The following is a 25,594-nucleotide window of genomic DNA, read 5'->3' as shown; positions in this document are numbered from 1 at the left end:
TACATGGCAGGGGTACCTGGCCTTTTGGGGCCCAGGGACACATCTAGAAATCTAAAAAGTTGTTGTTGGCACCATAAAATGCTAATTTCACAGAACAACAACTGGAATTTCACAGAACAACAACTGGAATACTCAGAAGAGTAAACCCCCCAAACAAGCCAGTCTCCTCAAGAGTCATTTTCTCCCAAAGATAATACAAAACAAAATTAAAGATTGGGAGCGAGAGGGGGGTCTTGGCAGTGTCAGAGAGAGGGTATCTGAGGGCACAGTGATGCCCATGGGTTTCATGTTGGAGACCCCCACCTCTATAACAGCACATCATGTAGGAAATGCCATTATCGACTTGCCTGAAGTAGTAACAATTCCTTCTGAGTGGTTCACTAATTCACAGCTAAAGAGGCATTGTAACACATCTATTCATTCATGTAGGTTTTTGGGGGCTTCTAAGCAAGACTTATAGGGACGCAGGTGGTGCTGTGGTCTAAACCACAGAGCCTAGGGCTTGCCGATCAGAAGGTCGGCGGTTCGAATCCCCGCGACGGGGTGAGCTCCCGTTGCTCGGTCCCTGCTCCTGCCAACCTAGCAGTTCGAAAGCACGTCAAAGTGCAAGTAGATAAATAGGTACCGCTCCGGCGGGAAGGTAAACGGCGTTTCTGTGCGCTGCTCTGGTTCGCCAGAAGCGGCTTAGTCATGCTGGCCACATGACCCGGAAGCTGTACACCGGCTCCCTCGGCCAGTAAAGCGAGATGAGCGCCGCAACCCCAGAGTCGGTCACGACTGGACCTAATGGTCAGGGGTCCCTTTACCTTTAAGCAAGACTTGATCAAGCACTAAGCACAGATATTTGTACTTTGATCATCCAAATGACATCTGCCCTCCAGTCAAGGGAGGCCTATGTGTTTCTGAAAGCTTTGGTTGCATTCAAGGAGCTTTAAGCATGCAGTGAAATATGAAATGAAGTGGACATATAAAAAATATACACTGGGTTGCATCCAATGGTAGAACTACTCAGAGAATATCTTAGCTGGATAAAACCCACAGATTTTAACTATGAAACCTGTTGCCATCCTTTCAGGTGTCATGCCTAGCCAAAGGCATTTGGTACTGAGGTTGGAGAATGTGGAAATGATACTGAGCTTACCAATCTCACGCTTCCTTTCATTAGTAGTGCAATTGTGGAAAAACTCTGTCATTAGACTCTCCAAAGCTCGCAGCGAGGCCTCTTCTGATGCCTGACAATGACATTTCAAGAACAGTGTTAACATTAGGTTCTCCTAGTTCAACCTAATATTGCTCTAAGGTTTTTTTCTTTAATTAATCTATCAAACATTCTCCTCACAAAAAAATTAAAAAACCAAAAACCCTCCTCAATCTTGTGAGCAAAATTATGCAGTGTAGATCCATTTAAGTTTTGTGTTTACAAGCACATTTGGGCATTCTTATTACGGAATTTGGAAGTGTGGAGGCAGAGTTCACAGAGCCCTTAATGGAACAAAGGATCTGTTTAAGTACCAAAGCCAGGGTTTACAGATCAAGACTGGGCATACCTAGGAAGAAGAGGGCAGGGGAATTTGCACACAAGAGAGGAAGGGATGAGTAAGGTGAGCTCAAACAAGCTCGTCTAACAGGGCCTAAGGCTACATGCACAACATACACCTTTAAAGTACAGGATACCTCAGTTCCCAAATGCCCCCGCTGTCAAATGTTTCAGAAGCCAAATGCCAAAAACCTGGAAGTAAATGCTTCCGTTTTCTAACGTTTTTTGGAACCCGAACATGTGATGTGGCTTCCGCTGAGAGCAAGATGATTATGTTCGGGAACCGAGGTACTGTACATTCAAATCACATGTCCCCCCTAAAAAGAATTGTGGGCACTGTAGTTTACCCCTCAAAGAGCTACAATTCTCAGCAACTCTTAACAAACCACATTGCCCAGAATTCTTTGAGGGGAGAAATGTGCTTTGAATGTGCTCTAAGTAACAGAGTGTACACAGCCTAGTCATCTTACTAATAGTTATGGATGAATAAGATAGCCGAAGTATTGTTAGAACAGGTAAGAATTTGCTTTTAAAATGTTACACAGAGAATGAAGCCTAACTATTGTTGCATATTCAGTATTAAATGACAAAAGCAGGCAGCCAGAGCTCAAGGAATCCAGCATCGCAACTGTTCTAGAGAGCTTTCCAAAACTATGCCTGAAAAATATTTTTAGCTTTTAACATACAAAACTACATTTCTAGAGTGTCCACCCTGTTACAACTGGATTTCCTCAATTTCCAATGGAAAGTAGTGGTAAGGAAAAATATACTTAACCAGTTCTGAACTCAGAAACACCTTTACAAAACCTACATTTAGACAGGCTTACACACTGCAGTTTGTTTCTTAGCAACAAAATACTGCATTTTCATATTCTCTTCATAAGCTTAAAATAGAAACCTATCCCTTAAGAATGTTTGTTGAGAGAAGGTTATTCTAATAACGATAAAGAATGGACGGTTGTCAAAACCAATCCTGCGTTTATATGCTCTAAGTTATTCTTTAATCACATTTTTGACAGCAGATGCAAAAGCAGAACTGTACACAAGACTTTCTACCATACTTTTTCTTCAGTTCTCTAAGCTACTTTGTATGCTATTACATACAAATATTTTCGAAAAGGTTTTTTTTAAAAAAATCTTTCCCGGTTCCATGCTTGGCCAGAATGCTCAGAACTGCTATTCTGTACTCCTTTGCCTTGCACTGGGATTCAAAATCCAAAAGGTCCCAGGTTCCACCTCCAGCATCTCTAAGTAGGGTTGGGAGGGACCCCTGTCTGAAACCCTAGAAAGCTGCTGCCATTCACTGTAGACAATACTGAATTAATTGACCAGTTGTCCAACTCAGGATAAGAAAAGAGGTCAACAACAACAAAAGATAACCTATTGCCAAGTACTGTATCCCCCTGCAGCAGCAGACAAAGACCAGGTACACCTTCCAAGGTTACCTTCCGAACCCTATTCTGGCCTTCGTAGACACAATGCTGAACAATTCTGGAAAACTGGGGTCTTTCCTAGCTTGCCATGGCTCAAACTGTTCCTTCTTATCCACTTTTCTTATCTGTAAAATGGGAATCTCAGCCATGCTGCAATTCTACCCGCAATTCCAAATGTATTCAACTCTAAATCCATGTGCACTGCCAGACATTTACAAAAAGGATGTGTTTTAATTCCATCAGTGCATAATTCAAAATAAAAGGCTCTCTGGAAGAGGAAGCAAGAAGATTTGGGAAATTTTTTATAATTCCTATACTCCAGTGGGCTGGGTTCCGAGTGAGCTCTTTAGAATACAAAAGAAACTCATTTTTTAGATTTCAGCTGCTATGTCTAAAGAGTAGTGAAGCAGTGTTAAAAACTGAGCTAAATGGCACCTTCAACCTAGATTATGGGTGCAACAACGGAATGTCCGGGCACGCTTTTTTATAACAAGAATACAAAACTGAAAATGAATGAACTGCAGCTAAAATATTATGTTCCATTTTTCACATGGTCTAGTCATTCCCCTGCCCACCCCCTCCTAATATTCTTAAGAGGGTCTCTTCTCCAGTCTTCAGAGAGTAGCTGGAAGTGGGAAGGCAGAAAAAGGTCCTTCTTTCCTTCCACTCTGCAGTTTTATTCTGCAATCGTAGGCGCAGTTCAGCGCCCAGAGCTCAGAAACTGCTCGTGCTAATCTAATTCCCTGTCACAAAATGTGCCTAGAGCAATGGGAGTTGTGAACACCGTAGTGAAGTACTCCCTGCACCACCAAACACTGGGACTAATGAATTCAACCTTGGTTCTGTTGGAGCATGTGCTTGGAAATGGGATATCTTTAAAAGCTGTAACATTATGAGCACAAGCTGTTCACCTCATTTGTCTTCAATCAGCAGCTCAAAACAGAATATTGATTGCAACAATATATGAGAGGTAAATATGGCAAATCCTGACCAAATGCTAAACCACATGAAACACTTAAGGCCAAGGGAAACAAGCATTTTCGTTGAAGCTCTAATGCACCGCACAGCCCCGAACTACTAGTCTCTCTCTGTCTCTGAGGCTGCCTAGAAGGGCACCAATGGCAAAAGGGGGGCAGCCAAGAGAAGAGAGTGTGTCGTTGAGGGTGGATGGTGGGCAGCACGTGGGGCCAGTCTCTCTTTGTGTGCGCACACCTGTTAGTTGCCCTCCCCATCCCCTTCCTCTCCCTTCAGCCCAACTGCCGTTTCTCCTCACACCACCTTCATCCTCAATAAACCTATTTTCGCGTGGCATCATATACACCACAAAGCTCAACAATTTGGGGTCTGTTTTACTTTTTGAAATATGGCAAGCCTAGGTTAAGTCCAGTCAAAGGCAACTATGGGTAGTGGTCTAAACCACTGAGCCTCTTGGGCTTGCCAATCAGAAGGTTGACGGTTCGAATCCCCGTGACGAGGTGAGCCCCTGTTGCTCTGTCCCAGCTCCTGCCAACCTAGCAGTTTGAAAACACACCAGTGCAAGTAGATAAATAGGTACCGCTATGGCAGGAAGGTAAACGGCGTTTCTGTGCACTCTGGCACTCGTCACGGTGTCCTATTGCGCCAGAAGCGGTTTAGTCAGGCTGGCCACATGACCCAGAAAGCTGTCTGTGAACAAATGTCGGCTCCCTCAGCCTGAAGCTAAATGAGCGCTGCTCCCCATAGTCACCTTTGACTGGACTTAACCGTCTAGGGGTCCTTTACCTTTTTACCTATATACAAAGGTGTGAGCTTGCTTTATGCTGGGTAATCTCATTTATATTAGGTCTAATTTAAGACAAACAAACTTTCACCTCATCAACACAAATAAGCCTTTCTCTTTTCTGGTCTTCCATAGTTGTCAAACTTGAAAATCCTTGTTCACAACAATATATTGTGGAGAACTGCAGAAGAATAACCTCTTGAAGTGAAGCGTGGGTACTGCTTCTGGTTGTGTGTGTGTGTGTGTGTGTGTGTATATATATATATATACACTGCACTATACTATATTACAATGAAATGTTTAAATATTTCTTTGATTGCCCTTGAATCTTCCTGCCATCCTCTCCTGCATGCCACACCAGTGTGGTTGCGCTGTCACACCCTTTAAGAACCACTGATCTAACATATTTGATGTGTGCATGGTAATCATTTACAGCCTAATCTAACCACATTTTCCGCCTCATGCTATAATCTCTCTCAGATCCTGAAATAAATTTTACAGCACTTTTCAGCAGAGTAGTTCACAACTCTGGCTTATTTTCAGATGAAGCCTAAACTATAAGGAAGTCACACTCTGTTTTAGTAGGGCCAGCTCAGCATGCTTTGCAGCTAGATGAGAATTTATCCAAATCTGACATTTTAGCTCCTGTACTTGTTAGGTTCTCACCTTGAGTCATTCTGATAGGTAGCAAACAATTCCACAAGTTTAGACTGCCTGCCAGTGTGAGGTTTCTTAACATGGCATGAAATATAGATTTAGGTGCTCTTGAATTAGCCAGCCTTCTCTGAACAAGTCTGCATAAATTGGCATGATTTATTCTGATAAAGGTGGCGCGGGTGGCGCTGTGGGTAAAACCTCAGTGCCTAGGACTTGCCGATTGCATGGTCGGCGGTTCGAATCCCCGCGGCGGGGTGAGCTCCCATCGTTCGGTCCCAGCTCCTGCCCACCTAGCAGTTCAAAAGCACCCCCAAGTGCAAGTAGATAAATAGGTACCGCTTTATAGCGGGAAGGTAACGGCGTTTCCGTGCGCTGCGCTGTTGCTGGCTCGCCAAAGCAGCTTCGTCACGCTGGCCACGTGACCCGGAAGTGTCTTTGGACAGTGCTGGCTCCCGGCCTCTTAAGCGAGATGAGCACGCAACCCCAGAGTCGGACACGACTGGCCTGTACAGGCAGGGGTACCTTTACCTTTTATTCTGATAAAAGTAATGGTATTCAAAATGTGAAGCAAACAAGGATTGTGGGCAAGAGAAAGGGTAGGCCTGATGCACTGTGTTTTCACAAACACACAATATCTTCCTTTTAAGCAATGGAGCAAAGGTTGCTTTTTTTAAAAGAGAGACCCAAGTTTACTTAGAAGTGATGTGGAAGCGGGGGTGGGGGGTGTACGTACACTAATCTTCAACTGGAGGATCACGGTCTGATCAAAGGTAGGTCACAACAGGAGCACTACCATCATGCAAATATATGATGAAATATTTTTTTAAAGGGTCCCCAAATGAATGCTGGGGTTAAAAGTGGGTCTGAAAAGATTGAAGATACCTGTCTTATTACATTCTTCTTTTGCTCCCTCCACACCCCTGTGATGAACTCAAGGGTTTCAGGCACAAACCAGACTCACATATGCTTAGCTTTAGCAAGGTAGCCACAGAATGTGCCTTCTGGCCACCACCCTGGGATACTCAAGTAGTCAGATCAGGTCAAAATAATTCAAGAGTGCATCCAGCTTTAATGGAGTGCCCTCCACTAAAGAAAGGTGCTAAAGTCAGTCTGGCCAGATTTGAGAAGATTGAGGGAATCAGGTTTCTTATGCAGGCATACGAGCATATCACTGCACAGGTAATTAGTTGTTAGGGCAGTGCTTTGACAAGTACTCAAATGTTCTGGGTCAAGTTCTTAATTGACAATCACACCAAGGGACGTAAACTGAACCCAGCTCTCTTCTGGGGTTTCTCAGGATAGTTAGAACAGCATTCTTCACACTGCTCCTGGCAAATACAGCACACTCAAAAGGTTATCCAGCCAGCTAATAGAAAACAAATATTAACAGGCATTAAAGACACCCTTCTCCACCTCCACTTAGGCATATTTCCCCAGTTGACACATGCCAGAGCCCAACTACCTTTCTAAATCAGTGGCAAACTACATAGAACTTGAAAAAGAAAGACATAATATACTTCTTACCAGAAAGATCAATGACAAAGTGGGGACCGAAAACAAAGAATTGCATGGAGTTCGTATTAAATTACTTGGACAAGCAGGAAAGCTGTCTTTGATAGCAGAGAGGAGAAATACTGAAATAACAGACTCCAGTGGTTTTAGATGTGTGTCATAGTGAAGCTGTAATGGAGAAGAGCAGTGCCCTCTCATTACACACAGTACACAAAATACACCCAATATGTTTCCTCAGTTCAGTCTGCTTGTTCCACTATTTCTCCCTATGTAGATTCTTAAGCTACATTTGAGGAAGTGGGTGGAAGATACACATCCGTCACTTCAATAGTCAGACATGTTCAGTGAGAAAAAGCCTGAAGAAAAACGCTGAGCACCTGTCTGAGATGAAAACTTCAAATCTGGTTTTGCACACACATTTTAATCAGGGGCCCATCAATTTTGACTGGCCTTGGTAGTTGGCCACATTTCTGCTTGCTCTGATCCTGCACCCCCTGAAGTGGCTTGCATGGCAGCTGCTCAAGGTCCATTGCAAGTTGTGGGGAAGGAAGGAGGGGGTTCTTCCTTCTTCCACCATGCTGAACTGCAAAAAGGTGACAGTTCATGCCTGTTGTGCTGAGTATAGACATTCCAGCAATCAGAGAAAAGTCTCGCGGCTCTCAAAGTATTTGCAAGGCTTAGGAAACTGCCAGGGAGATTCTTCATCCTTCTCGGTTCAGTAGTAGTATAGGAATTCTCCTTGATATTGCCCTCACCAGGTTTCCTTGACTACAGTGTTAGAAACTGGGATAGAAAAAATAGGAGCCAACTGGCTCATGGGACTTGGGTTGTGGGTGCCAAAACAAAATGTTTAGTTGCCATGGGGGGGGGGGCAGTAACACTTTCTTTTTATTTATTTTGATAAGCATGAACTACTACACAATTCACATAATTGACACATTGTTAATATCACATTTTTAACAGAAATTGTTAATACATGTTTAATTTGGTGTTTACAATAAAAATATTGGTATCATACTTCAGTTTTCAAAACACTCTACTCTTTATTGTTTAACATACTGTCTATCCTTAACATATACTTCAGGGCTTCAAAGCACATACATTTCAGTCAGCCAGGTGCAAAAAAATGGCACCCAGACCTTTTGAGGTGCTCGCAAATGGAGAATCTTTAGGCACGAAATGCTCCTGGCGCCCTGCTAATTTCAAACCCTGCTCGTCTAATAGGTGAATGAGTTTGTGGACCATCGATGTTAACAATCGTTACAGGGGAAAGTGGCATGAGAAGCAGGAAATAACTTGGGTATGATATAACTTATGGGAAGAAGTGATTGTTCTCCTGTACATGAGCCTGTTCAATAACTTATCCCACACCCAAGACCTTTTCGTCCCCTGCATTCAACAGAAACTTTTGAGTGGCACATGCTTATAAAGGTGAGACATAAAATTTCATTATAAATAAATAGCTTTAATTAAAACTTTTAGAGCTAGGGTACCATACTAACCGTACAATGAACTATACACAAAGAAGTCATCAATTCTAGTCTCATCTCTGCTATGAACCTTATGGGTGTCTTTAGGCAACCTATTAACTTTTTATCCCTGCTTCCTCTCCACCACTGCAATGTGAGGATAAGAATATTGACCTATATATAAGGATTATTGCGATAACATGGTGTAATGGGGCACAGGTTAAAAATTCCTCTCTGTCATGAAATTCAGTGGGGGACTCGGAGAGTCTTTATCTCACATCCTAACCTGAGAGGGCTGTTGTAAACTGGGATAATCCTTTTGTACACCACCCTAGGCTTCTGCAATAATGTAAGCACTCTAAATACCCTGCTCAGTGCTCTGCAAATGCTATTGTTGCCATCAACAATATCAGGATTTCACAATTCCGCTTGCCATGGCAAGCCCTCTGATGAGCCCCCAAGCTTCCTCCCAACCTTGGAAATGGAGAAAGGGACTGGAAACGTTCCCACAGTTGTGCTCACCTTCTAGTGATAATTCTCCCTCCATCTCGCTCCCCAAAGTTGATAGTATACCTGGCACTTGGGTTTTGGTACTGCACCTTCAAAGGCATACCACCCTCTTCATGGTGCATTCAGATGCACCGTGTGAGGTCAGCGACAAGTCCATATTCCTAATGTGAGAGCCCCGAAGTCCAAAAGCTTTTGGTTGGCTACCAAGACCAGTCAAAGTTTGTGGACCCCCAATTGTCACCACCATCATCAAAACACTACCTGTGCCAGCAACCGCTTTAACCATACATGCTTCTTTCCTATGGAAGATGGTTCTAACCAGTGGCCTTTATAGCAGCAAAAAACTCTTTGGTCAATGATCAAAACAGCACTCTGCTGCAGAATTATACTAAAGACACAGCATGCTCCTCCTCTCACTTACAACTTGGAGAAAAGAATTCAATAGATCAAGCCAGTATGACTCAAATTGCTCAAAGAGAACAGGAAATAAAGCGGCAATGAACAATTCGAGCTTTGAGTCTCATGCATAGAAGTGCAATGATTAAGCCATCCAATTTATATAAGAGTGGGGTGTGTTTGGTGGAGGAATGTCCGTGAATACATGGACTTTTCTCTTGGATAGAATGCTTAAATAAGAGGGAGAATTATATGACTGTAAACATTCAAGGCACCCAGTAATCCAAAGGCACCTAAACATTTGAGGCCAGGTCTGAAGAAGTCATTGAAAAATGTGTCATCCATTTTTCAAATGACACACAATAGCATCATTTGCTGCAGAGCCTCTCCAACTCTTATTACTACATCCATGCCTCTACAGTACTAGCTTATATGAAGGGTTGGTTACTTGCTTATTTTTAAAATTCTTTTGATGCAAATTCCTCTCATCCGCTTAGCAGATTGGGATGGCCTGGCCTCAACTGTTCATGTTCTGGTGACCTCCCACCTGGAGGACCACTACAATTTGTTTTACTATCTTCGCAGTCCAGAGACTACAGCTAGTGAGGAATGTGGCTGCTATACTGTTAAGTGGGGTAGACCTGTGGGACCACTGATCCTTAGAGCACTGCACTGTCCATCAGTGAACGACTGGGTGCAATTCAACATATTAGTACTAGCAAACAAAGCCCTAAATGGCTCAGGACCCAAGTATCGAAAAGAGTGTCTTTTCCAGTATCAACCACCTTGGGCCTTATGGCCACCAGAGGAGGCCACATTGGTGGTGACCCATGTAATGGCGTTCTTGGAGGTGGTTCCACATTTTTTGAGGTTTTAACTGTATAGCTTTAGTACTGACATGTTTGCTGCCCTGGGCAGAAGATACTTTTAATGAACAAATGAGCATTTCAATTAACCCATGCCCAACTGATAGTACAACCATGTGGTGGCCAAGGTAGAACACACCACAGCAATGCAAATTTATAGACCTCACAAACTCAACATTTACTATTCTATGTGCAAGTATCTCTAGAGACACACAAAGGCAGCAAGGAAAGCTTAGTTCAGGCATAGGCAAACTCGGCCCTCCAGATGTTTTGGGACTACAACTCCCATCATCCCTGACCACTGATCCTGTTAGCTAGGGATGATGGGAGTTGTAGTCCCAAAACATCTGGAGGGCTGAGTTTGGCTATGCTTGGCTTAGTTAGTCAAACCACCTACATGCCAACTTCAGCGGCAAGATGCTTGAAAGCTCTGTTCTTGAGTATATGAGGCAATGTACATTTACCTAGGACAGCTTCCAGTCAGATGCTAAATTGAAAACCATGAAAATCAAAACATGGATTTTCAGTCTGCAACATATAAAACTTCCCAAACCCTCAACAGTCTTGTCTCCAAACAAGCCAATACAACTGCAAGATTAGAGGTCTTAAGACTGCAGTTTAGATAGTGAGTCCATTTCCCACATGTCAGCCCTTTATTTCATTTTATTTCATTTCCAGAAGGGTTTCTGCAGCTCTGCAGATGCATGAACTTATATTCCTCTTTAAGGCCCTGGCTCTGCATGAAGCACTTTTCCTTGATGACAACCAACTACCTATGACAGCTGACAGGGAATAATATCAGAATCCTAAGTTGCAAAGTTCACCAGTGTCCAATATGCTTTGTTAGCACATTATTAGGCTCTGAAGCCAGTCCTTTAAAACACAACTTAACTGCAGGTACCCAGGTACCTTCCAACAACAGCATCTTATTGGAATGCTTTTAAATTCCTTTAACATAATTGGAAAGACATCCATCAGCAAAGCATCCACTCAGAATTGTTACTAATACTGATGGCTAAGATGAGATAACATGCAGCCTTAGGCAAATCTATCTCTAGGCCTAAGCACCGCACCCTCCAAATCTTTACAATGAGGATACCACTTTCTTTAAAAAAAGAATTGAGACAAAATGTTCTGAACACCTGAAATGCACAATATATGCTAAGAATTATTATACTTCCAAGATACACATATGACAGTATAGAACATGTGACACATATAGCAGTGTATCACACATAACAAGATATCACACATGATCACACTATCAGAAACAACCCAATATACTAAATTTAAAACTTACCATTGTGGCTGGGGAGGCGTCTGGGATGATTTGGGCTCTTGAGAGCTTGGCTTCTTCCCCTCCCCTAGCTCATGTCATGGTCCAAGAGGTAGCTTCCTAGGAGGACCATCTTCCTCCATTAGGGTAAAAAAATTTAAAAATGGGAGAGTGGGAAGAAATCACCCACCCTACCCTAGCTTTTCGCTCCCTGCCTTTGGCTTCAGGAACCCATCGGAGAGCAGTAGCTAGCAGAAATATTTTTTTTTTTAAAAAAAACACACCCCTAACTTCCCCGTTTTCTAAAAAGAAGGTCTTCAGAGCAGGGTATTTATGCAATGGGTTTAAAAACGAGAGATCTCCCAGACAGACACTCCAGTGCAAGCAGAGGCCTACACGCCGTGTATTTTCTGGGTGGAAATGAAAAGGAGGATCCTTTCAGAGGGGGGAAGGTCTGAGGGCCTGTGCTTGGTGCTGCCTATCTCTTGTTGGGGGGGGGGGCATTGGGTGCCTCTTGGGAAGGAAGTGGGGCCTTCCTGCCTGGTGGGGCCTGCCTGTCCCTAGGAACCCAAAGTCGCCCCCTTTCCTAGCCCCCTCCTCCCTTCAGCTCACACAGCCCCTGCGCAAGTCACCGCCGAGCCTTCCTCCGAGCGCTCGCCCTCCTTTATCTCCGGGTGGGTTTTCCTCCTCCTCCCTCCTCCTCCTCCTTCCTCTCAGTCTCCGGGGTTGGGGGAGGGGAACCACCACCACCAACCAACGCTGCTGCTGCTGCTGCTGACGCCCCGCCCACGGCCCCGCCCACCTCGCGCACGGTCCCGCGACCACAAACTCTCTCTCTTCCCACCCAGCCCGCGCCGACCTCGGCCTTCCTTCTGTGACGTAACAGGAAGCGACCCGCGAGGGCGGATCCCGACAGGCGCGCGCGCGCGCGCGCGGCGGAGCGGGCCCGCGCCACCGACCAATCCCGGAAGGGCAGGGTGGTGACGCCACGGCGCGCGCGCTCGGCAAAACCCCAAGCTGCCAAGGCGCCGCATAAGCGCGTGCGCGTTAGCGAGGAGGTAGAGGCGAAAGTGGTTTGTCGCCTCCTCCTACCAAAAAATTAACCCTTTTAACCTGCTGCTTTGAGGGTCTTCCTTAGAAACAATAAAGGCGGAGAAAGAGCTTCTTCCCACCAACCACCAGTCCGCCTTCCCTCGCTTCTTACTGCCCACCCTGAACCCGAATGAGATGCCTCTGCTCTGACAGATTTAGTTTTCTTAAGTGTTTGCGTGTGGAGAAATAAACAGGTCTGTGGCGGTAGCCAGTGCTAGTCCTACTCAGAGTAGGCAACTGAACTCCTTGCTAATGAACTTCCCCCAAAGAATTAGCCAATCATGTGCAGCCCATTGTGGAAATAATGTATATAAAGCAGATACTTTGAGGGGACATTCATTCATTCCTCCTCACCACTATGAGCTGAATAAAGAGCATGAAATCACTTTGCGACTCTGAGTATATTTCAGCTAGTTTACCCTTCACTGAGCTACAATTCCCAGTACTCTTAGCAAACTACAGATCCCAATATTCTTTGGGAGAAGCCATATACTTTAAAAGGCATGGTGTGTATGCAAGCCAAAGGTCTTTATAATCATATCTATTTTGACCCTGAGATAGTATGTGACCTTTACTGCCCTGGGAGCTGACATGACTAAATGTCCGTCCTTACCAAAAAAAACAACAACACCAAAACAAATACATGTTAGATTTTTACTTTTTTACTACTGACTTCACCTTTACTGTGTCGGGTATAGAGAGAGAAAAATCCCCGCTTTCCCCTGTAGTACTAAAACTCAGAGAAATCCAAGAAGCTGAACCCTGGAAGACTCAGGGCAGACGAAATGATGTATTCTTGCACGCAGTGCATAGTTAAACTATGGAATTTACTCCCACACAGTGTAGTGCTGGCCACCAACGTGGGTGCCTTTAAAAGACTATTCTCTAAATTCACGGAGGATAAGGTTATCCGTAGCTACAAACCACAATACCTCTGCTTTGCCCCCACTGGCAGAGACTGTATGCCTCTGAATATCAATTGCTGGGAATCACAGATGGGCAGAGTGCTGTTGCACCCAGGTCCTGTCTGGGGGCTTCCTATGGTTGTCTGGTCGGCCACTGCGAGGACAGGATGCTGAGCTTCCTGGGTCTTTAGCCTCATTTACTGTAGAGCTCCTCTTCTTATGCAAACAGTACCCTCTGCTGGAAGAAAAATGCCATATCACCGTCATCGGTGCCTCTGTACCGCTGTCATCCGTGCCTTAGTTTGGTCTTTATTGGATGTGTGGGGAACCACTAGTAGGTTTCAGCCTTACCTTTGCAGAATATTAAGAGAAATGGCCTTAAAATGGGCATTTCCCTGCAGTATCGAATGCATCATTGCCCCATCATTGTTCTTAATCATGTATGGCAGAATTTCACATACACAGCAGACATTTTGTGCAACCAGCCAGTGCCTTCAAGCAGGGCATTACAGCCTATTCCCATTATTCCAGTTTTCTTTCCCATTCTACATTCCATGGCTAGTGAGCATGTTCAGTTCTCACTGGTCTGTTGGATTCCCCCCTCCCAAAAAAATTTTACGGTTGCATTGCTGCAAATATTGAGGTTCCCCTGAGAATGCTTATTTAATAAATTTACAGCGAAATTCAACTAACTAGTGCCACTAGTAGAAGCCTGTGCAAGGATCTCTGCTAGTGCAACAGGACTCCTCCCCTCCTCTTGTGCCCCCAAAATGACTTGGGAGGGGTCAGGAGAAACCCCAAAACAGCACATGGAGGAGGAACAGGGAGGTTGTTCTCTCAGGCAAGCAAAAATGCTTGCTGTGGTGGAATGTTTGTAACAGTGCAGCATTGAATTCATCCCTTGTTATGCTATACATTCATCATTTAATAAATGTATGTTCCACTTTTCAAGAAAATGTGGTTTGTAAGGCACACACCAAATGTACAATAAAATACAAATTATAATCATAAAACACCACAAAAACCTCAAAATATTTCAAATAATACATTACTAAAAGTTATGGGGAACATTCACACTGATATCCCCTTCTTGTTTCTTAGTTGCTTAATTTTGATGACAGCCCTGTGGCCACTCAACACCTGAATTCTCCATTAGGAGGAAGATTTCAGGGCAGTGAGCAAACCCAATAATAAAATGACATAAAAATTCTGAACTGAAATTATAACAAGCCTGGGTAAAACAATTTTTTTGGCAGGCACTGAAAATACTATAGCAGAGTCTGCAGGAAAACCGCTTTAGGCTCATCTTCTAAAACCTGACAGTGCTGAGCTGTGCAGGCAGTCTTATGTTAATCTTCACACAAAAATGACATCATCAATGCCCATTCAACGAACAGCCTGCATGTGAGTGACTGATCAGAATAAAGTGGGCTTATTTTTCATGTTATTTGAATGGAATAAATCATGCATGCAAATTGTACACCAAGTCATAGCTAACAAATGCAACTGGAAAAACAACAACAAAACAAGTTGTAAAAACAGAGGGGATGCCTAAGACTCTTCTTCCTAGGGGTATGTTTTTGGGGTAGGGCTGGTAATGCTTGTAACAGGGCTGGGGTATTGATCAGGGGGGTAGACCCCTGAAGTTCATGGAGATGACTAACTTAGGTACATTGATTTTAATAGGTCTACTCTGAGCAGGACTTATTTGAATACAACCCAACACCTCCATGATGAGAGAATCAGCCACTCCAGTGGGAAGACACCCATTTCTGTTCCGGACACTTTTTCTTTTCTTCTAGATGTAGCAGTCATTTTGTGATGTGCCATATCCCCATGACAGCCATTTTGTTAGACCGCATGCCCCACAACTGCCACTGTATGGCTGATGCACGCACAGCATTTTCTCAACATTCCAAATGTGACCACTGGCCCCCAAAGGTTGGCTACCCCCATTCTAAATTACGTAAAGGCTTTATTTAAGTTTAAAAGCAATGCATTAAAACGGTTAGAGCAACCAGTGAGTGTGCATGCTTGCTTAGGGAATACAAGAATTTTAGAAAAGGAAACTTGATTGAACTCAACAGGCTGTATTCTGGGTTAATCCTACAGTGGTACCTCAGGTTAAGTACTTAATTCCTTCCGGAGGGCCGTTCTTAACCTGAAACTGTTCTTAACCTGAAGCACCACTTTAGCTAATGGGGCCTCCTGCTGCAGCCGCGCCGCCAGAGCACGATTTCTGTTCTCATACTGAAGCAAAGTTCTTAACCCGAGGTACTATTTCTGGGTTAGCGGAGTCTGTAACCTGAAGCTTATGTAACCCAAGGTACCACTGTATTTCGAGTTTGCCCATTGAAATGGATGGACATTAGTATCTTAGGTTCACTGATCTCAATGGGTCTACTCTGAGTTGAACTTGGTTTGATGCAGGCCATTGATAAAATCCCTCTCCCCCCCCCCTTGATGATTTAAATAAATGATTTGCATTGCCTTAATTTAAATTCATCCACCTTAACCCATAGCCCTTCACTGTATGCACTGCTGCATAGTTCGCCCATAGGGGCTTCCTATGCCAATGATGCCCGCATCTAGGATGGAAAAACATCCAATGTGTCTTCTGCAGGTCCCATGAAGAGTTAACTTTTTCTAATCCCCTAAGAAGCTAGAATTATAAATCTATAAAGTCTTTCCAAATCTGTTTCTGAGCTCTCCAGCAGCTCAAATTTAGTTAAATGGATTAATATGCAAATGGGGTATAAAACTTGCAGGAGTGCGAAGCTGTCTTTAGCTTTGATCTGATCAGCTTTTGGGAAAGGGACAGGATCCTCTGTGTCTCTGGGCAGAATAGTGTTGATACTGACATCTGTTTGCCCCCCCCCCCACTCCAATTTCCCTGGCCGCAGGCTTATCTGGTGGTAGAGACCTGTTCTGGGAAGCCACCCATCATGTTAGAGTTCTCACAATGGCCCCTGAGAGCCCACTAAGAGCAGGCACTCTGGGCCAATGTAAGATATTAGCCACAATGGCTCGGTTCCACCTCCGCAGTCAGAGACAATAAGTGGGGACAGTGCTGTTGCGCTTATGGCTGCTTGCAGGTTTCCCGTGGGAATGGAATACGATGCCCTCTTACACCCCTAACATATGTATGCAGTTAGTTGCTTCGCAATATTCCTAATGATATGTGTGTACTACGGTAGATTTACCGTAGGTTTTCTTGTATCTCTTTACATGATGAATGCACACAATTTATCAACGAATCGGTCATAACGCTTAACCCCCTCCCCCACTTCTATCCAAATCTCATAAAGAAAACTCAAGCGGTGCCATTTGATTCAATCTTGAGTGCATCAAGAAGCTAAGAATAGGGTTAACAAAGAGCAGCCGGGGGGATCAAAGTAGATAATTTCTGACTTGCCAATTAAAGATCTTATTGAATTGAAGAGGGATTATACACATACACATACACATTGAATTATAAGAAGTCCCGTCATCAAAGGCACTTATGGTTTTGCTTGAAGGAACACGCCATTAAATCAAAGAGCTCTGTCTTGTTTTGGAAACTGGTTAAATGTGGCTGTCAGATGTAGAGCAACCTTTGATTGGCAAGCGATTCAAATGGAGCCTGGGAACATCACTTCCTTGCTATTTTTAATCAAAGTGGTATCAGAGCCAAGCTCTGAGCTTCACCATTAGGGGTGGTGAACTGCTTCTCCTTGATCCCTGACCTCCCTCTCATCTGGTGCAAGGTGCCAGGTCTTTCCTGCACCACCAAGGCATGATGCAGAGATTGCAGAATCAACTGTGTAACCCAGAGATGGGAAACTGCAGGCCTAGAGGTATAGTGTGGCCCTCTAGGCCTCTCTGTCTGCCCCCCGGACTCTCCTCAACTCTACCTTGCATCCTCCTTGAGTATTCTTGCCTGGCTGCAATGCATCCTTGACCTCCCACCATGCCTCTTGCCTGTCTAGATGAATGGAACATAGAAGGTGGCCTATGAATGTGCATGTGTAGACTCTAGCCTACTGCACAAAGGTGAACAGAACACTCCTTGCACCTCTTGACTTCTAACATCATGCGCCACATAAGCATTATCCCCTAGTATTGGTAATATAAAAACTACAAGTTGCTCTTTATTTTCATCTCCCTAGGGACTTGTGTGTTTCTTTTTTATTTTAATATGGTTTTTATTGATTTTCAAAAAGAAAAGAAAAAGAATTAAAGAAAAAGAACAAAGGAGAGAGAAAATGAAGTTACATCATAATATCATGAACATTCCATATATCCAGATTACTACGAATCTCTTGACTCCCCCCCCCCCCATCCTATTCATGGGTCCTATTAATTCTATTTTCAACCACATATCAATACTTCTCCAATTTTTCATATTACTAGATTATCTGTATTTTCTGTTACCATACAAGTGTAATTAAAATCCTCTTAATGTTTTGACCCATTTAAAATGATTTTTTATATACATAATGAACATTTCCCCCTCCTTTTTTTAAAAATTAAAAATTATTGTCTTTTTGATTCCTGAGCTTCTCAGATAGTTTTGCCATCTTGGCATAGTCCATCAGATTGATTTGCCATTCTTCTTTGTTGGGTTTGTCTCTTCCTTCCACCTCTGGGCTAACAACATCCGAGCAGCTGTTGTAGCATACATGAACATTTTAATCTGATCTGATGGGATCTCTATACTGGGACTTGTGTGTTTCAATGAGGGCTTCAGAACAATGTGATCAATTATGAGATTTAATATTCTAAAAGAAATGGGGAGCCATCAATTTTTTAAACTACGGAACTCTTTCCCACTCTCACCAGAGACAGTGGTGGCAACCAACTTGGATGGCTTTAAAAGAGGACTGGACAAATTCATGGAGGACAAAGCTATCAATGGCTACCAGACATGATGGCTATGCTTTGCGTCCATGGCTGGACATAGTAATACCACTTGCTGGGAATCTCAAGTGGGCACTGGTGCCTTCACGTCCTTCCTGCTTGCTTCCCATTGAGGCAACTGTTTGGCCACAGTGAGAACAGGACACTGGACTAAATCAAGCCATTGGCCTGATCCAGTAAGCTCATCTTATGTTCCTTTGTTCTTTCTTTCTCTCTTTCTTTCTCCCAGCGGTCTGGATGCATCTTAAACCTGTTTCTTACCTTGAAAGTATGGTCCAAATATGTCTGCATACTCATCCTGCATTCCAGCTCCAGGTTATTAGAAATTGAGGAACTGAGGAATAACCACATCACTCCTAGCTTCCCCTCCACCTGCTTGGTTTAACTTACTGCCTGATAAAAGAGTTCTGTGGAACTCAAACGCTTGCTCGCTAATTTTTTTTATAAATTAAATTTCTCATCTAAGTATGCAACTTTCAAGTTAGGGATGTCAGATAATTCTGACGATGACAGAAGTGGGAGCAGATATTTCCCATGTTTGCTTCTTCTTCCTATTTCCAGAATGCAACAGAACCCAGCAAACTCACAGGCAGTATTCACTGTTGTTGCTGCTTTCAGTCCTGTACAGTAGGACCCAGGACTACCCTAGATTGTTGCCTTTACACTCTGTTTGTAAGCCACTGTTAGAAAATCCAAGACTAAATCAGGGATGGGGAACCTATGCCCTTACTCCAAATATTGCTGGATTATAATTCCCATCATCCCTGACCATGATCCATACTTCCTGGGTCTGATGGGAGTTGGAGTCCATAGCTCAGCTGGTAGAGCATGAGACTCTTAGACTTAGGGTCACAGGTTTGAGCCTCACATTGGGCAAAAGATTCTTGCATGGCAGGGGGTTGGACTACATGACCCTTGGGATCACTTCCAAGTCCATGATTCTATGATTCTAACATCCAGAAGACCACAGTTTCTTCTCTTCTCTTCTAGACTAGATAAAACCTTGGTCTGATCCAGAAGAGGTCTCCTGTTCTTATCCATGCTCATCCCCCCGCCACCCTCTTCTTAAATTACACTTAGCCCCAGCCACATTCAACCAATCCCACCATCCCTGCTGAAATTCCTGCCACAAGTGGTGCCCCCCCCCCCCAGCAGTGCTCTGTATCTGCGAGATGGCCTAGAAACTTAGCACTTGGGGGCGGGGAGGGAAATATCCCAAATTATTTAAGTGACAGTGCATGAAATAAGCTGGCTCAAAGCCAACAAACCAGGCAAAATCAGCCACCCGACTATTAAAACCTTGCAATTTCTCTGAGGCTGTGATCAAGCTAATGGGTTTTTATTGAGTTCTATATTGTATTTACACTGAAGGAAAGGGACGGGGAGGGGGAGAAATTAAGCATGGGCAAAGCCAAAGAAAGGTCTCGGATCTGGACACCCGGCAATGTGATTCTTCCAGGACTCTCGGTTTTCCCAGAACTGCTGTGGTTTTAGGAGTGACTCAGGCTATGTTTATGAAATATCATTGATGCATGGCGGGCCTGATGTCCCCAGAGAACAAGGACGCTGCTTCCAAGTTCCTTGCTACCAGCAACTATACAGTGCCTTTTGGGTTAGCCATCTATCGCTTCCTGGAACTCATTAGGGGAATCCCAGGAGCCCTGATGTTTGTCAGTAGATTCTCTCTCATTCTCTCTCTCTCTCTCTCTCTCTCTCTCTCTCTCTCTCTCTCTGCACCCCATTAGCTGACACATTAAATTTTTAACATTTCTTTTTGTGGATGTGTGTTTGTACTGCCTGCAGCAGCCTGGGCCGGTCCTGGAGATTGAGCCCCTTACATTGGTGCTAAGGCTGCGTCAAGTAAGGGAAGTTTCAGGATTGGGGTAGGGGGGCCTGATAGGGATGAGCTGATCTGTCAAGTCTTGGTTTCTCTCCGTTTTTCGTTTCTCCAGTCTTAAATTCAGTTCCTCACATTTGCACATCAGTTTTCAACGTGTTTTTTGTTTGTTAGGAAAGTTTTTGTGAAATTTAATCAGTGTTTTACTGCAGATTTCTCCTGATATGCACATTTCTGTGTGCAATTTTGCATAATGTACAGGGGTTTTTTTTGGTTGGTTTTTGTTTGTTTGGTTTTTTTTTTGCAAAGAAGCCTTCCCTAATAAAGTGCATTTTTTGCATGTTATTTTCACTAACATATGCATTTTAATGCACACCTTTGAATATGCATTTTTGTACTCATTATCTAGCTTGAGAACTGTATCACAAAATCCAGAGAAGGGCAAACTTCAAAGGATGGCTGTGGTTCAGTTGGTATGTTGTTTTGGAATGAAGTACAACCCTAAATGTTGTATTTTATAGAGGACAGTCCTCTTTTTGAGGTTTCCTCCATTTTGAAAGGCTGCCTAGTCCAACTCCAACTTGCTTGTTGTGATTTCATGATAGCTCGCACCTGACAATGGGGTTGTGAAACCAGGCCTCGCTGGGACAGTTCATAGCTTTCTGTTCAACCACACCACACTGATGTCACACAAAGTCTGCCATTTTCAAAAAGTCTAATCAGCAGCTTGTTCTTGATCAGGAGAGAGTATAATTTATTATATTTTTAAATTTTTCATTCTATCTATTTCTCCAAGGAGACTCGAAGTGGCTTTCTACAGAATGAAATGCTATGAAAAACTTCGTTGACTGATCTCCGCTGGTCGATCTGCTGCAAAAAGCACAGGAGCAGATCAAAACAAGTTTGTATCTAGTCAGCTGGCAATCCTAACAGCAGTTGTACTCACTGCACACATCTGGATGCAAATTCATGGTTCTGAATTTGCAGGGGATGCTTTGATTCCCCTCTAAGCCTGATGCTTACAAAGAAGCAGAACAACTGAGATACTGGCCTTAAATTTCACCAGCATCAGAGCCCGCCCTGATCCCATTTGTCCAGATAATACCATTATCTCTGCCTATCACACAGCCCCAAGGCTGCCCAGAGGTTTGTTCTTTTGGAACCTGTTCCAAGCTGCAGGGGAAAAAACAATTGTTCCATTCTGAGAGTTTGTTGTTTTGTTCTATACGCTCCGGAGAATTTCAATATCATCTGAGAACATCAAGGCCTTGAAAGGCCTTCCACTAATGGGGATGATCTTACCGTCTAGGAGGGCCCTGGGAGGCGTCTGCAGAGAAAACCGATCTAAGTGGTTGAATGCAAACACTGGGGCCAAAAGTAATGCTATTCTGAGCGTACTTAAATGTCTTACCCAACCCCTAAAGAAAACTTTTAAAAGTTGGGTTCCACTGAATGGAAACAGGTCCTCTTTTCATGGATTTACAGTGGTACCTCAGGTTACATACGCTTCAGGTTACGTATGCTTCAGGTTACAGACTCCACTAACCCAGAAATATTACCTCAGGTTAAGAACTTTGCTTCAGGATGAGAACAGAAATCGTGCTCCAGCGGCGTGGCGGCAGCAGGAGGCCCCATTAGCTAAAGTGGTGCTTCAGGTTAAGAACAGTTTCAGGTTAAGAACAGACCTCCAGAACGAATTAAGTTCTTAACCCGAGGTACCACTGTATATCACATGCTTCCATCTTCAGAGACCTGCACATCCCATTAACTTAGTCATTTTTACAATACTCCTGTAAAGTAGGTCTGATTATCCCCATTTTGCAGACAGGGAGACTGAGAGTGATTTGCCTAAGGCTACCATGTATATACAGTATTGCAAGGTTAGGGGCTACTGCCCCTGCTCCTCCATACACCAACCTGTCAACCCCTTTGCCAACCCTCCTTCCCCACACCTCTACACCTGCTCAAACTCCTCTTCCTTTACACCTCGCCCATTCCTTTCTAGCTTGCCCTGAGCCCTTCCCCTTACAGCTCACCTCAACCCCTTTTAAAGGAGGGAGTATGCATTTGAGAAAGCATTTTTTTAAAAATTAAAATGCCTCCCCCCATGCAGCCATGTTCAACCTGGGATGAGTGAGGTAGGTGCGTGGATCACAGAGTGAAGTGCTTTCCTCCTTCCTTTAAACAACTCGTCTGGGCCCCCTGTGTCATGCTGGACTTGGTGTGGCCGCCTATTGGCAGCAATATGAACTGCAGCATGTTGACAGCCTTACATTTTTATTATACGGGATGATGGAGACAAAGATGGCCTTGATAGTTCTAGCAGAGTGACTGTACAACCTATCTTTTGTCAGGGAGATTGGCTGAATGGTGACAAGAATGAGTCCTCTGAATGGCTAAGAAATACTTGAGAAGGAGGGCTATCTCCCCTCCCCCTCAACTAAGGATGATGTGATCTAAACATCCTCCTCTGAAGAGAAACTGCCATTTGGGCCAGACTCAGAGTTTGTAAGCATCTTATGGTGCTGGACCCTAGCCGCTTGTCCATGATGTCAGGTTCTGGTGTCAGCTTTGGATTTGACCACCACAGCTGGATCTATGTTCTACCACCACTGTTGGAGGAAGGATGCCTCTGAATACCCATGGCTGGGAATCAAAATTGGAAGAGGGTGCTATTGCGTCCAGGTCCTAAGCTTCCCATCAGCATGTGGTTGACCACTGTGAGAACAGGATGGTAATCCAGCAGGGCACTTCTTACGTCTTAGGTTGCAGAGGTAGGACTCCTACCAGAGACAGGACCCGGAATGATGTGCAGATTGTACATTTTTACCTCTGGACCTTTTGTAGGACACAATGTTGGCTGGGGGAAGGAGGAATGTACCCAGTGCGCATCACCTTGGGTTACTTCCCTTCTGGCCTGCTCAGGTTCCCTCCAGAACAGCAGCGACATCCCCTCACTATCCCAGTGGATCGTGCCGTCCGGCCAACTGCTCTTTACGAGCTGCATTCGAAAACCTCCTGGCCCCCATAAATTAATAAGCGATTGATTTTTCCCATTAGCGGGGCCAGGGCTAGGCTGGGGAGATGCATTTCAAACTGAGGAACACTAAATAATTCAGAAGGAGAAATGACAAAGCCCCATGCTGGGGGAAAAGCCAGGAACCTGTGCCCACCACCCGCTGCTCTCTGTGCCCCAGAACGCAAGGTCATGGCCACGACACTCTCAGCCTACCTACAGGTAAGGACGTCAAAACTGTCAAGTTGAGGCTTCCTCTGTGGGCAACACAGGCATGAGGCCGCACCAGCTTTTTCCACACAGAAGAATTCCGTGCAACTCCTCTAAAGTCTGCACTAGTAGTTCTGTGTACACATTCCTATGCCAGTGTGCACGTTCCTATGCCAATCTAAATGAGTCCATTAAAAAAGAAGAAGAATCAGATGTGCAGCTTCCATCCTTTGGGAGCCATCGAGGGCCCACTGCTTACTAAGGAACACAGAAGACAGAGCAGATGGAAATCTGGGATTGATCTGCTGAGAGCAGCAGAGTGTGCTGGTCCCGGGGGGGGGGGTTTACCGTGCGGCGTGGTCTAAGTCCGGTCCTAGGTCAAGGGTAAGGAGGCTGTCCGTCAGGGGTGAAGCGAGGTCCAAAGCGAGGAGTCGGGCATGGTCAGGAACTCAGGAGAGCAGGTCAGGGTGCCAGCAGGAACAGGTTACCAGCGATGTTGCTCCTGCAACCTGGGACTGGGCTGACTGGCCTTTATCTCCTCTGAGGCCTAGGGCGGTCCCGGCCCACAGGTGATTCACCTCTCCTGGCCTTAAGGCAAGCACTCCTCCTGAGAGAACTTAGTTCCCTCCGCCTCTCTGCCCTGAGCCTCTGCAGCTCGGGAGAGGCTGGAGGGTTACTGGACCCAGAGGCAACCTCACCTTCCCCTGACAGGGCTGGGAGAGGAGCACCTGCAGGCAATGGGTCCTCAATCACCTCCGGAGCCAGAGTGGATTCATGTGGTGTCTGCTCCTGAGGATCTGGCACAGGTGCGGGCCCTTCAGATTCAAGCCCCTGCCCCAGCTCAGCTGGCCCTGGAGGCGGGGACTCCTGTGCAGGCTGGGATTCCTCAGGTTCAGCCTCTGAATCAGATTCCCAGGCCATCACACAGAGGCTGGTCTATTGGGGCAATGGGGCACTGCCCCACCTACCTCAGTCTGTCCTCAGTCAACCCCTACTCTCCTGTCTTCTTGCTTACAACCAGCCCAGGAGATGGCTCTGGCTGTCAGTCCCCCCCCCCCCCCCCAGTCTCTGTTTTCCCCTGGTAGAACTCAGCAGGAAGACTATGGGGAACTAGTTGACTCTGCCTGCCATTAGTTGTGGCTCCCCCTACTGTTGGGCTCCCTGCCTTCTGACTTACCAGTCCCAGTGGGCACAAGTCACCACTGGCTGAGAGGTTTTTTAAAAGAGCCATATGCACTTTTGGGGCCATCTGGTTAACCCATCCCATGTGCCATTATTTTCTGATCTAAATCCCCCCACTGCTGCAATTTGCCTAATGAAGAAGGTTGGTTGGTTTTCCCTCTATCACCCATTCAACAAATGGTCAAAAAAATAACATTTGGAAGTTTCTCCCAGTTTGTTTTTAGCAGACCACAGCATCACAGCAGGATCTCTTCTCTGTTGCTGACACAGTCTCCAATTCTTTCAGGCTGGCTCCTAAATTCTGCGCCCTCCCCCAGGCACAAGGCAATAGCTCTCCATCTAGAGGTTAGGAAAGGCTTTCTGAGGACATCATAGACACACAGAGACCGAGCAAATAAATGAAAAAGATGTCCGAGCCAACTTCATTTGCTCCAGGCTTCATCATAGAACAGCTGCGTGAGTCCAGACTACCCAACCAACCCCAATCTGAATCCTCCTTCAGTCCCACAAAATTGTAGTCTTTTCTCTTAAATGGTAGGAAGGGAATGTCTCATGTATTGGTTAGTGTGTGGTGGATTTTAATCAGTGAGACCTTGATTCAAATCCTTGCTCCACTATGGTGGCCTTGATCTGCTTCCTCTCTCCCTGCCTAGCTGTGATGGCCTGGGAATCCGATTCAGAGGCTGAACCGGAGGAATCCCAGCCTGCACAGGAGTCCCCGCCTCCAGGGCCGGCTGAACTGGGGCAGGGCCTTGATTCTGAAGCGCCTGCACCTGTGCCGGATCTTCAGGAGCAGGCACCAGGTGAATCCACTCTGGCTCCGGAGGTGGTTGAGGACTCAGTGCCTGCAGGTGAGTCTTCCCCTGGGTCCAGTAACCCTTCAGCCTCTCCTGAACTGCAGAGGCTCAGGGCAGAGAGGCGAAGGGAACTGGTTTCTCCCAGGAGGAGTGCTCGCCTTAAGGCCAGGAGAGGCGGGTCTCCTGGGGGCCGGGGCCGCCCCTGGCCTCAGAGAAGATAAAGGCCAGTCAGCCCGGTCCC

The 25,594-nt window shown here is 45.0% G+C and overlaps 1 protein-coding gene across 1 annotated transcript in view; it reads right to left on the bottom strand.

Annotated features, from left to right (window-relative positions):
- The window catches only part of XPO6 (exportin 6), a 45,178-nt gene extending 32,910 nt beyond the window's left edge, over nucleotides 1-12,268 (bottom strand). Inside the window, exons 1-2 of the mRNA XM_080981938.1 lie at nucleotides 11,440-12,268; nucleotides 1,142-1,232 (exon numbers count right to left, since the gene is read on the bottom strand). Coding sequence (XP_080838064.1) covers nucleotides 1,142-1,232; nucleotides 11,440-11,442 — 94 coding nt within the window. The 5' untranslated portion in view covers nucleotides 11,443-12,268. The remainder of the gene's footprint in view (nucleotides 1-1,141; nucleotides 1,233-11,439) is intronic.
- Between the last annotated feature and the right edge of the window lie 13,326 nt (nucleotides 12,269-25,594).

Source organism: Podarcis pityusensis (assembly GCF_964106645.2).
Source record: "Podarcis pityusensis genome assembly, chromosome: 14".
Lineage (NCBI taxonomy): Eukaryota > Metazoa > Chordata > Lepidosauria > Squamata > Lacertidae > Podarcis > Podarcis pityusensis.
This window is presented reverse-complemented; position numbering and strand designations above follow the sequence as displayed.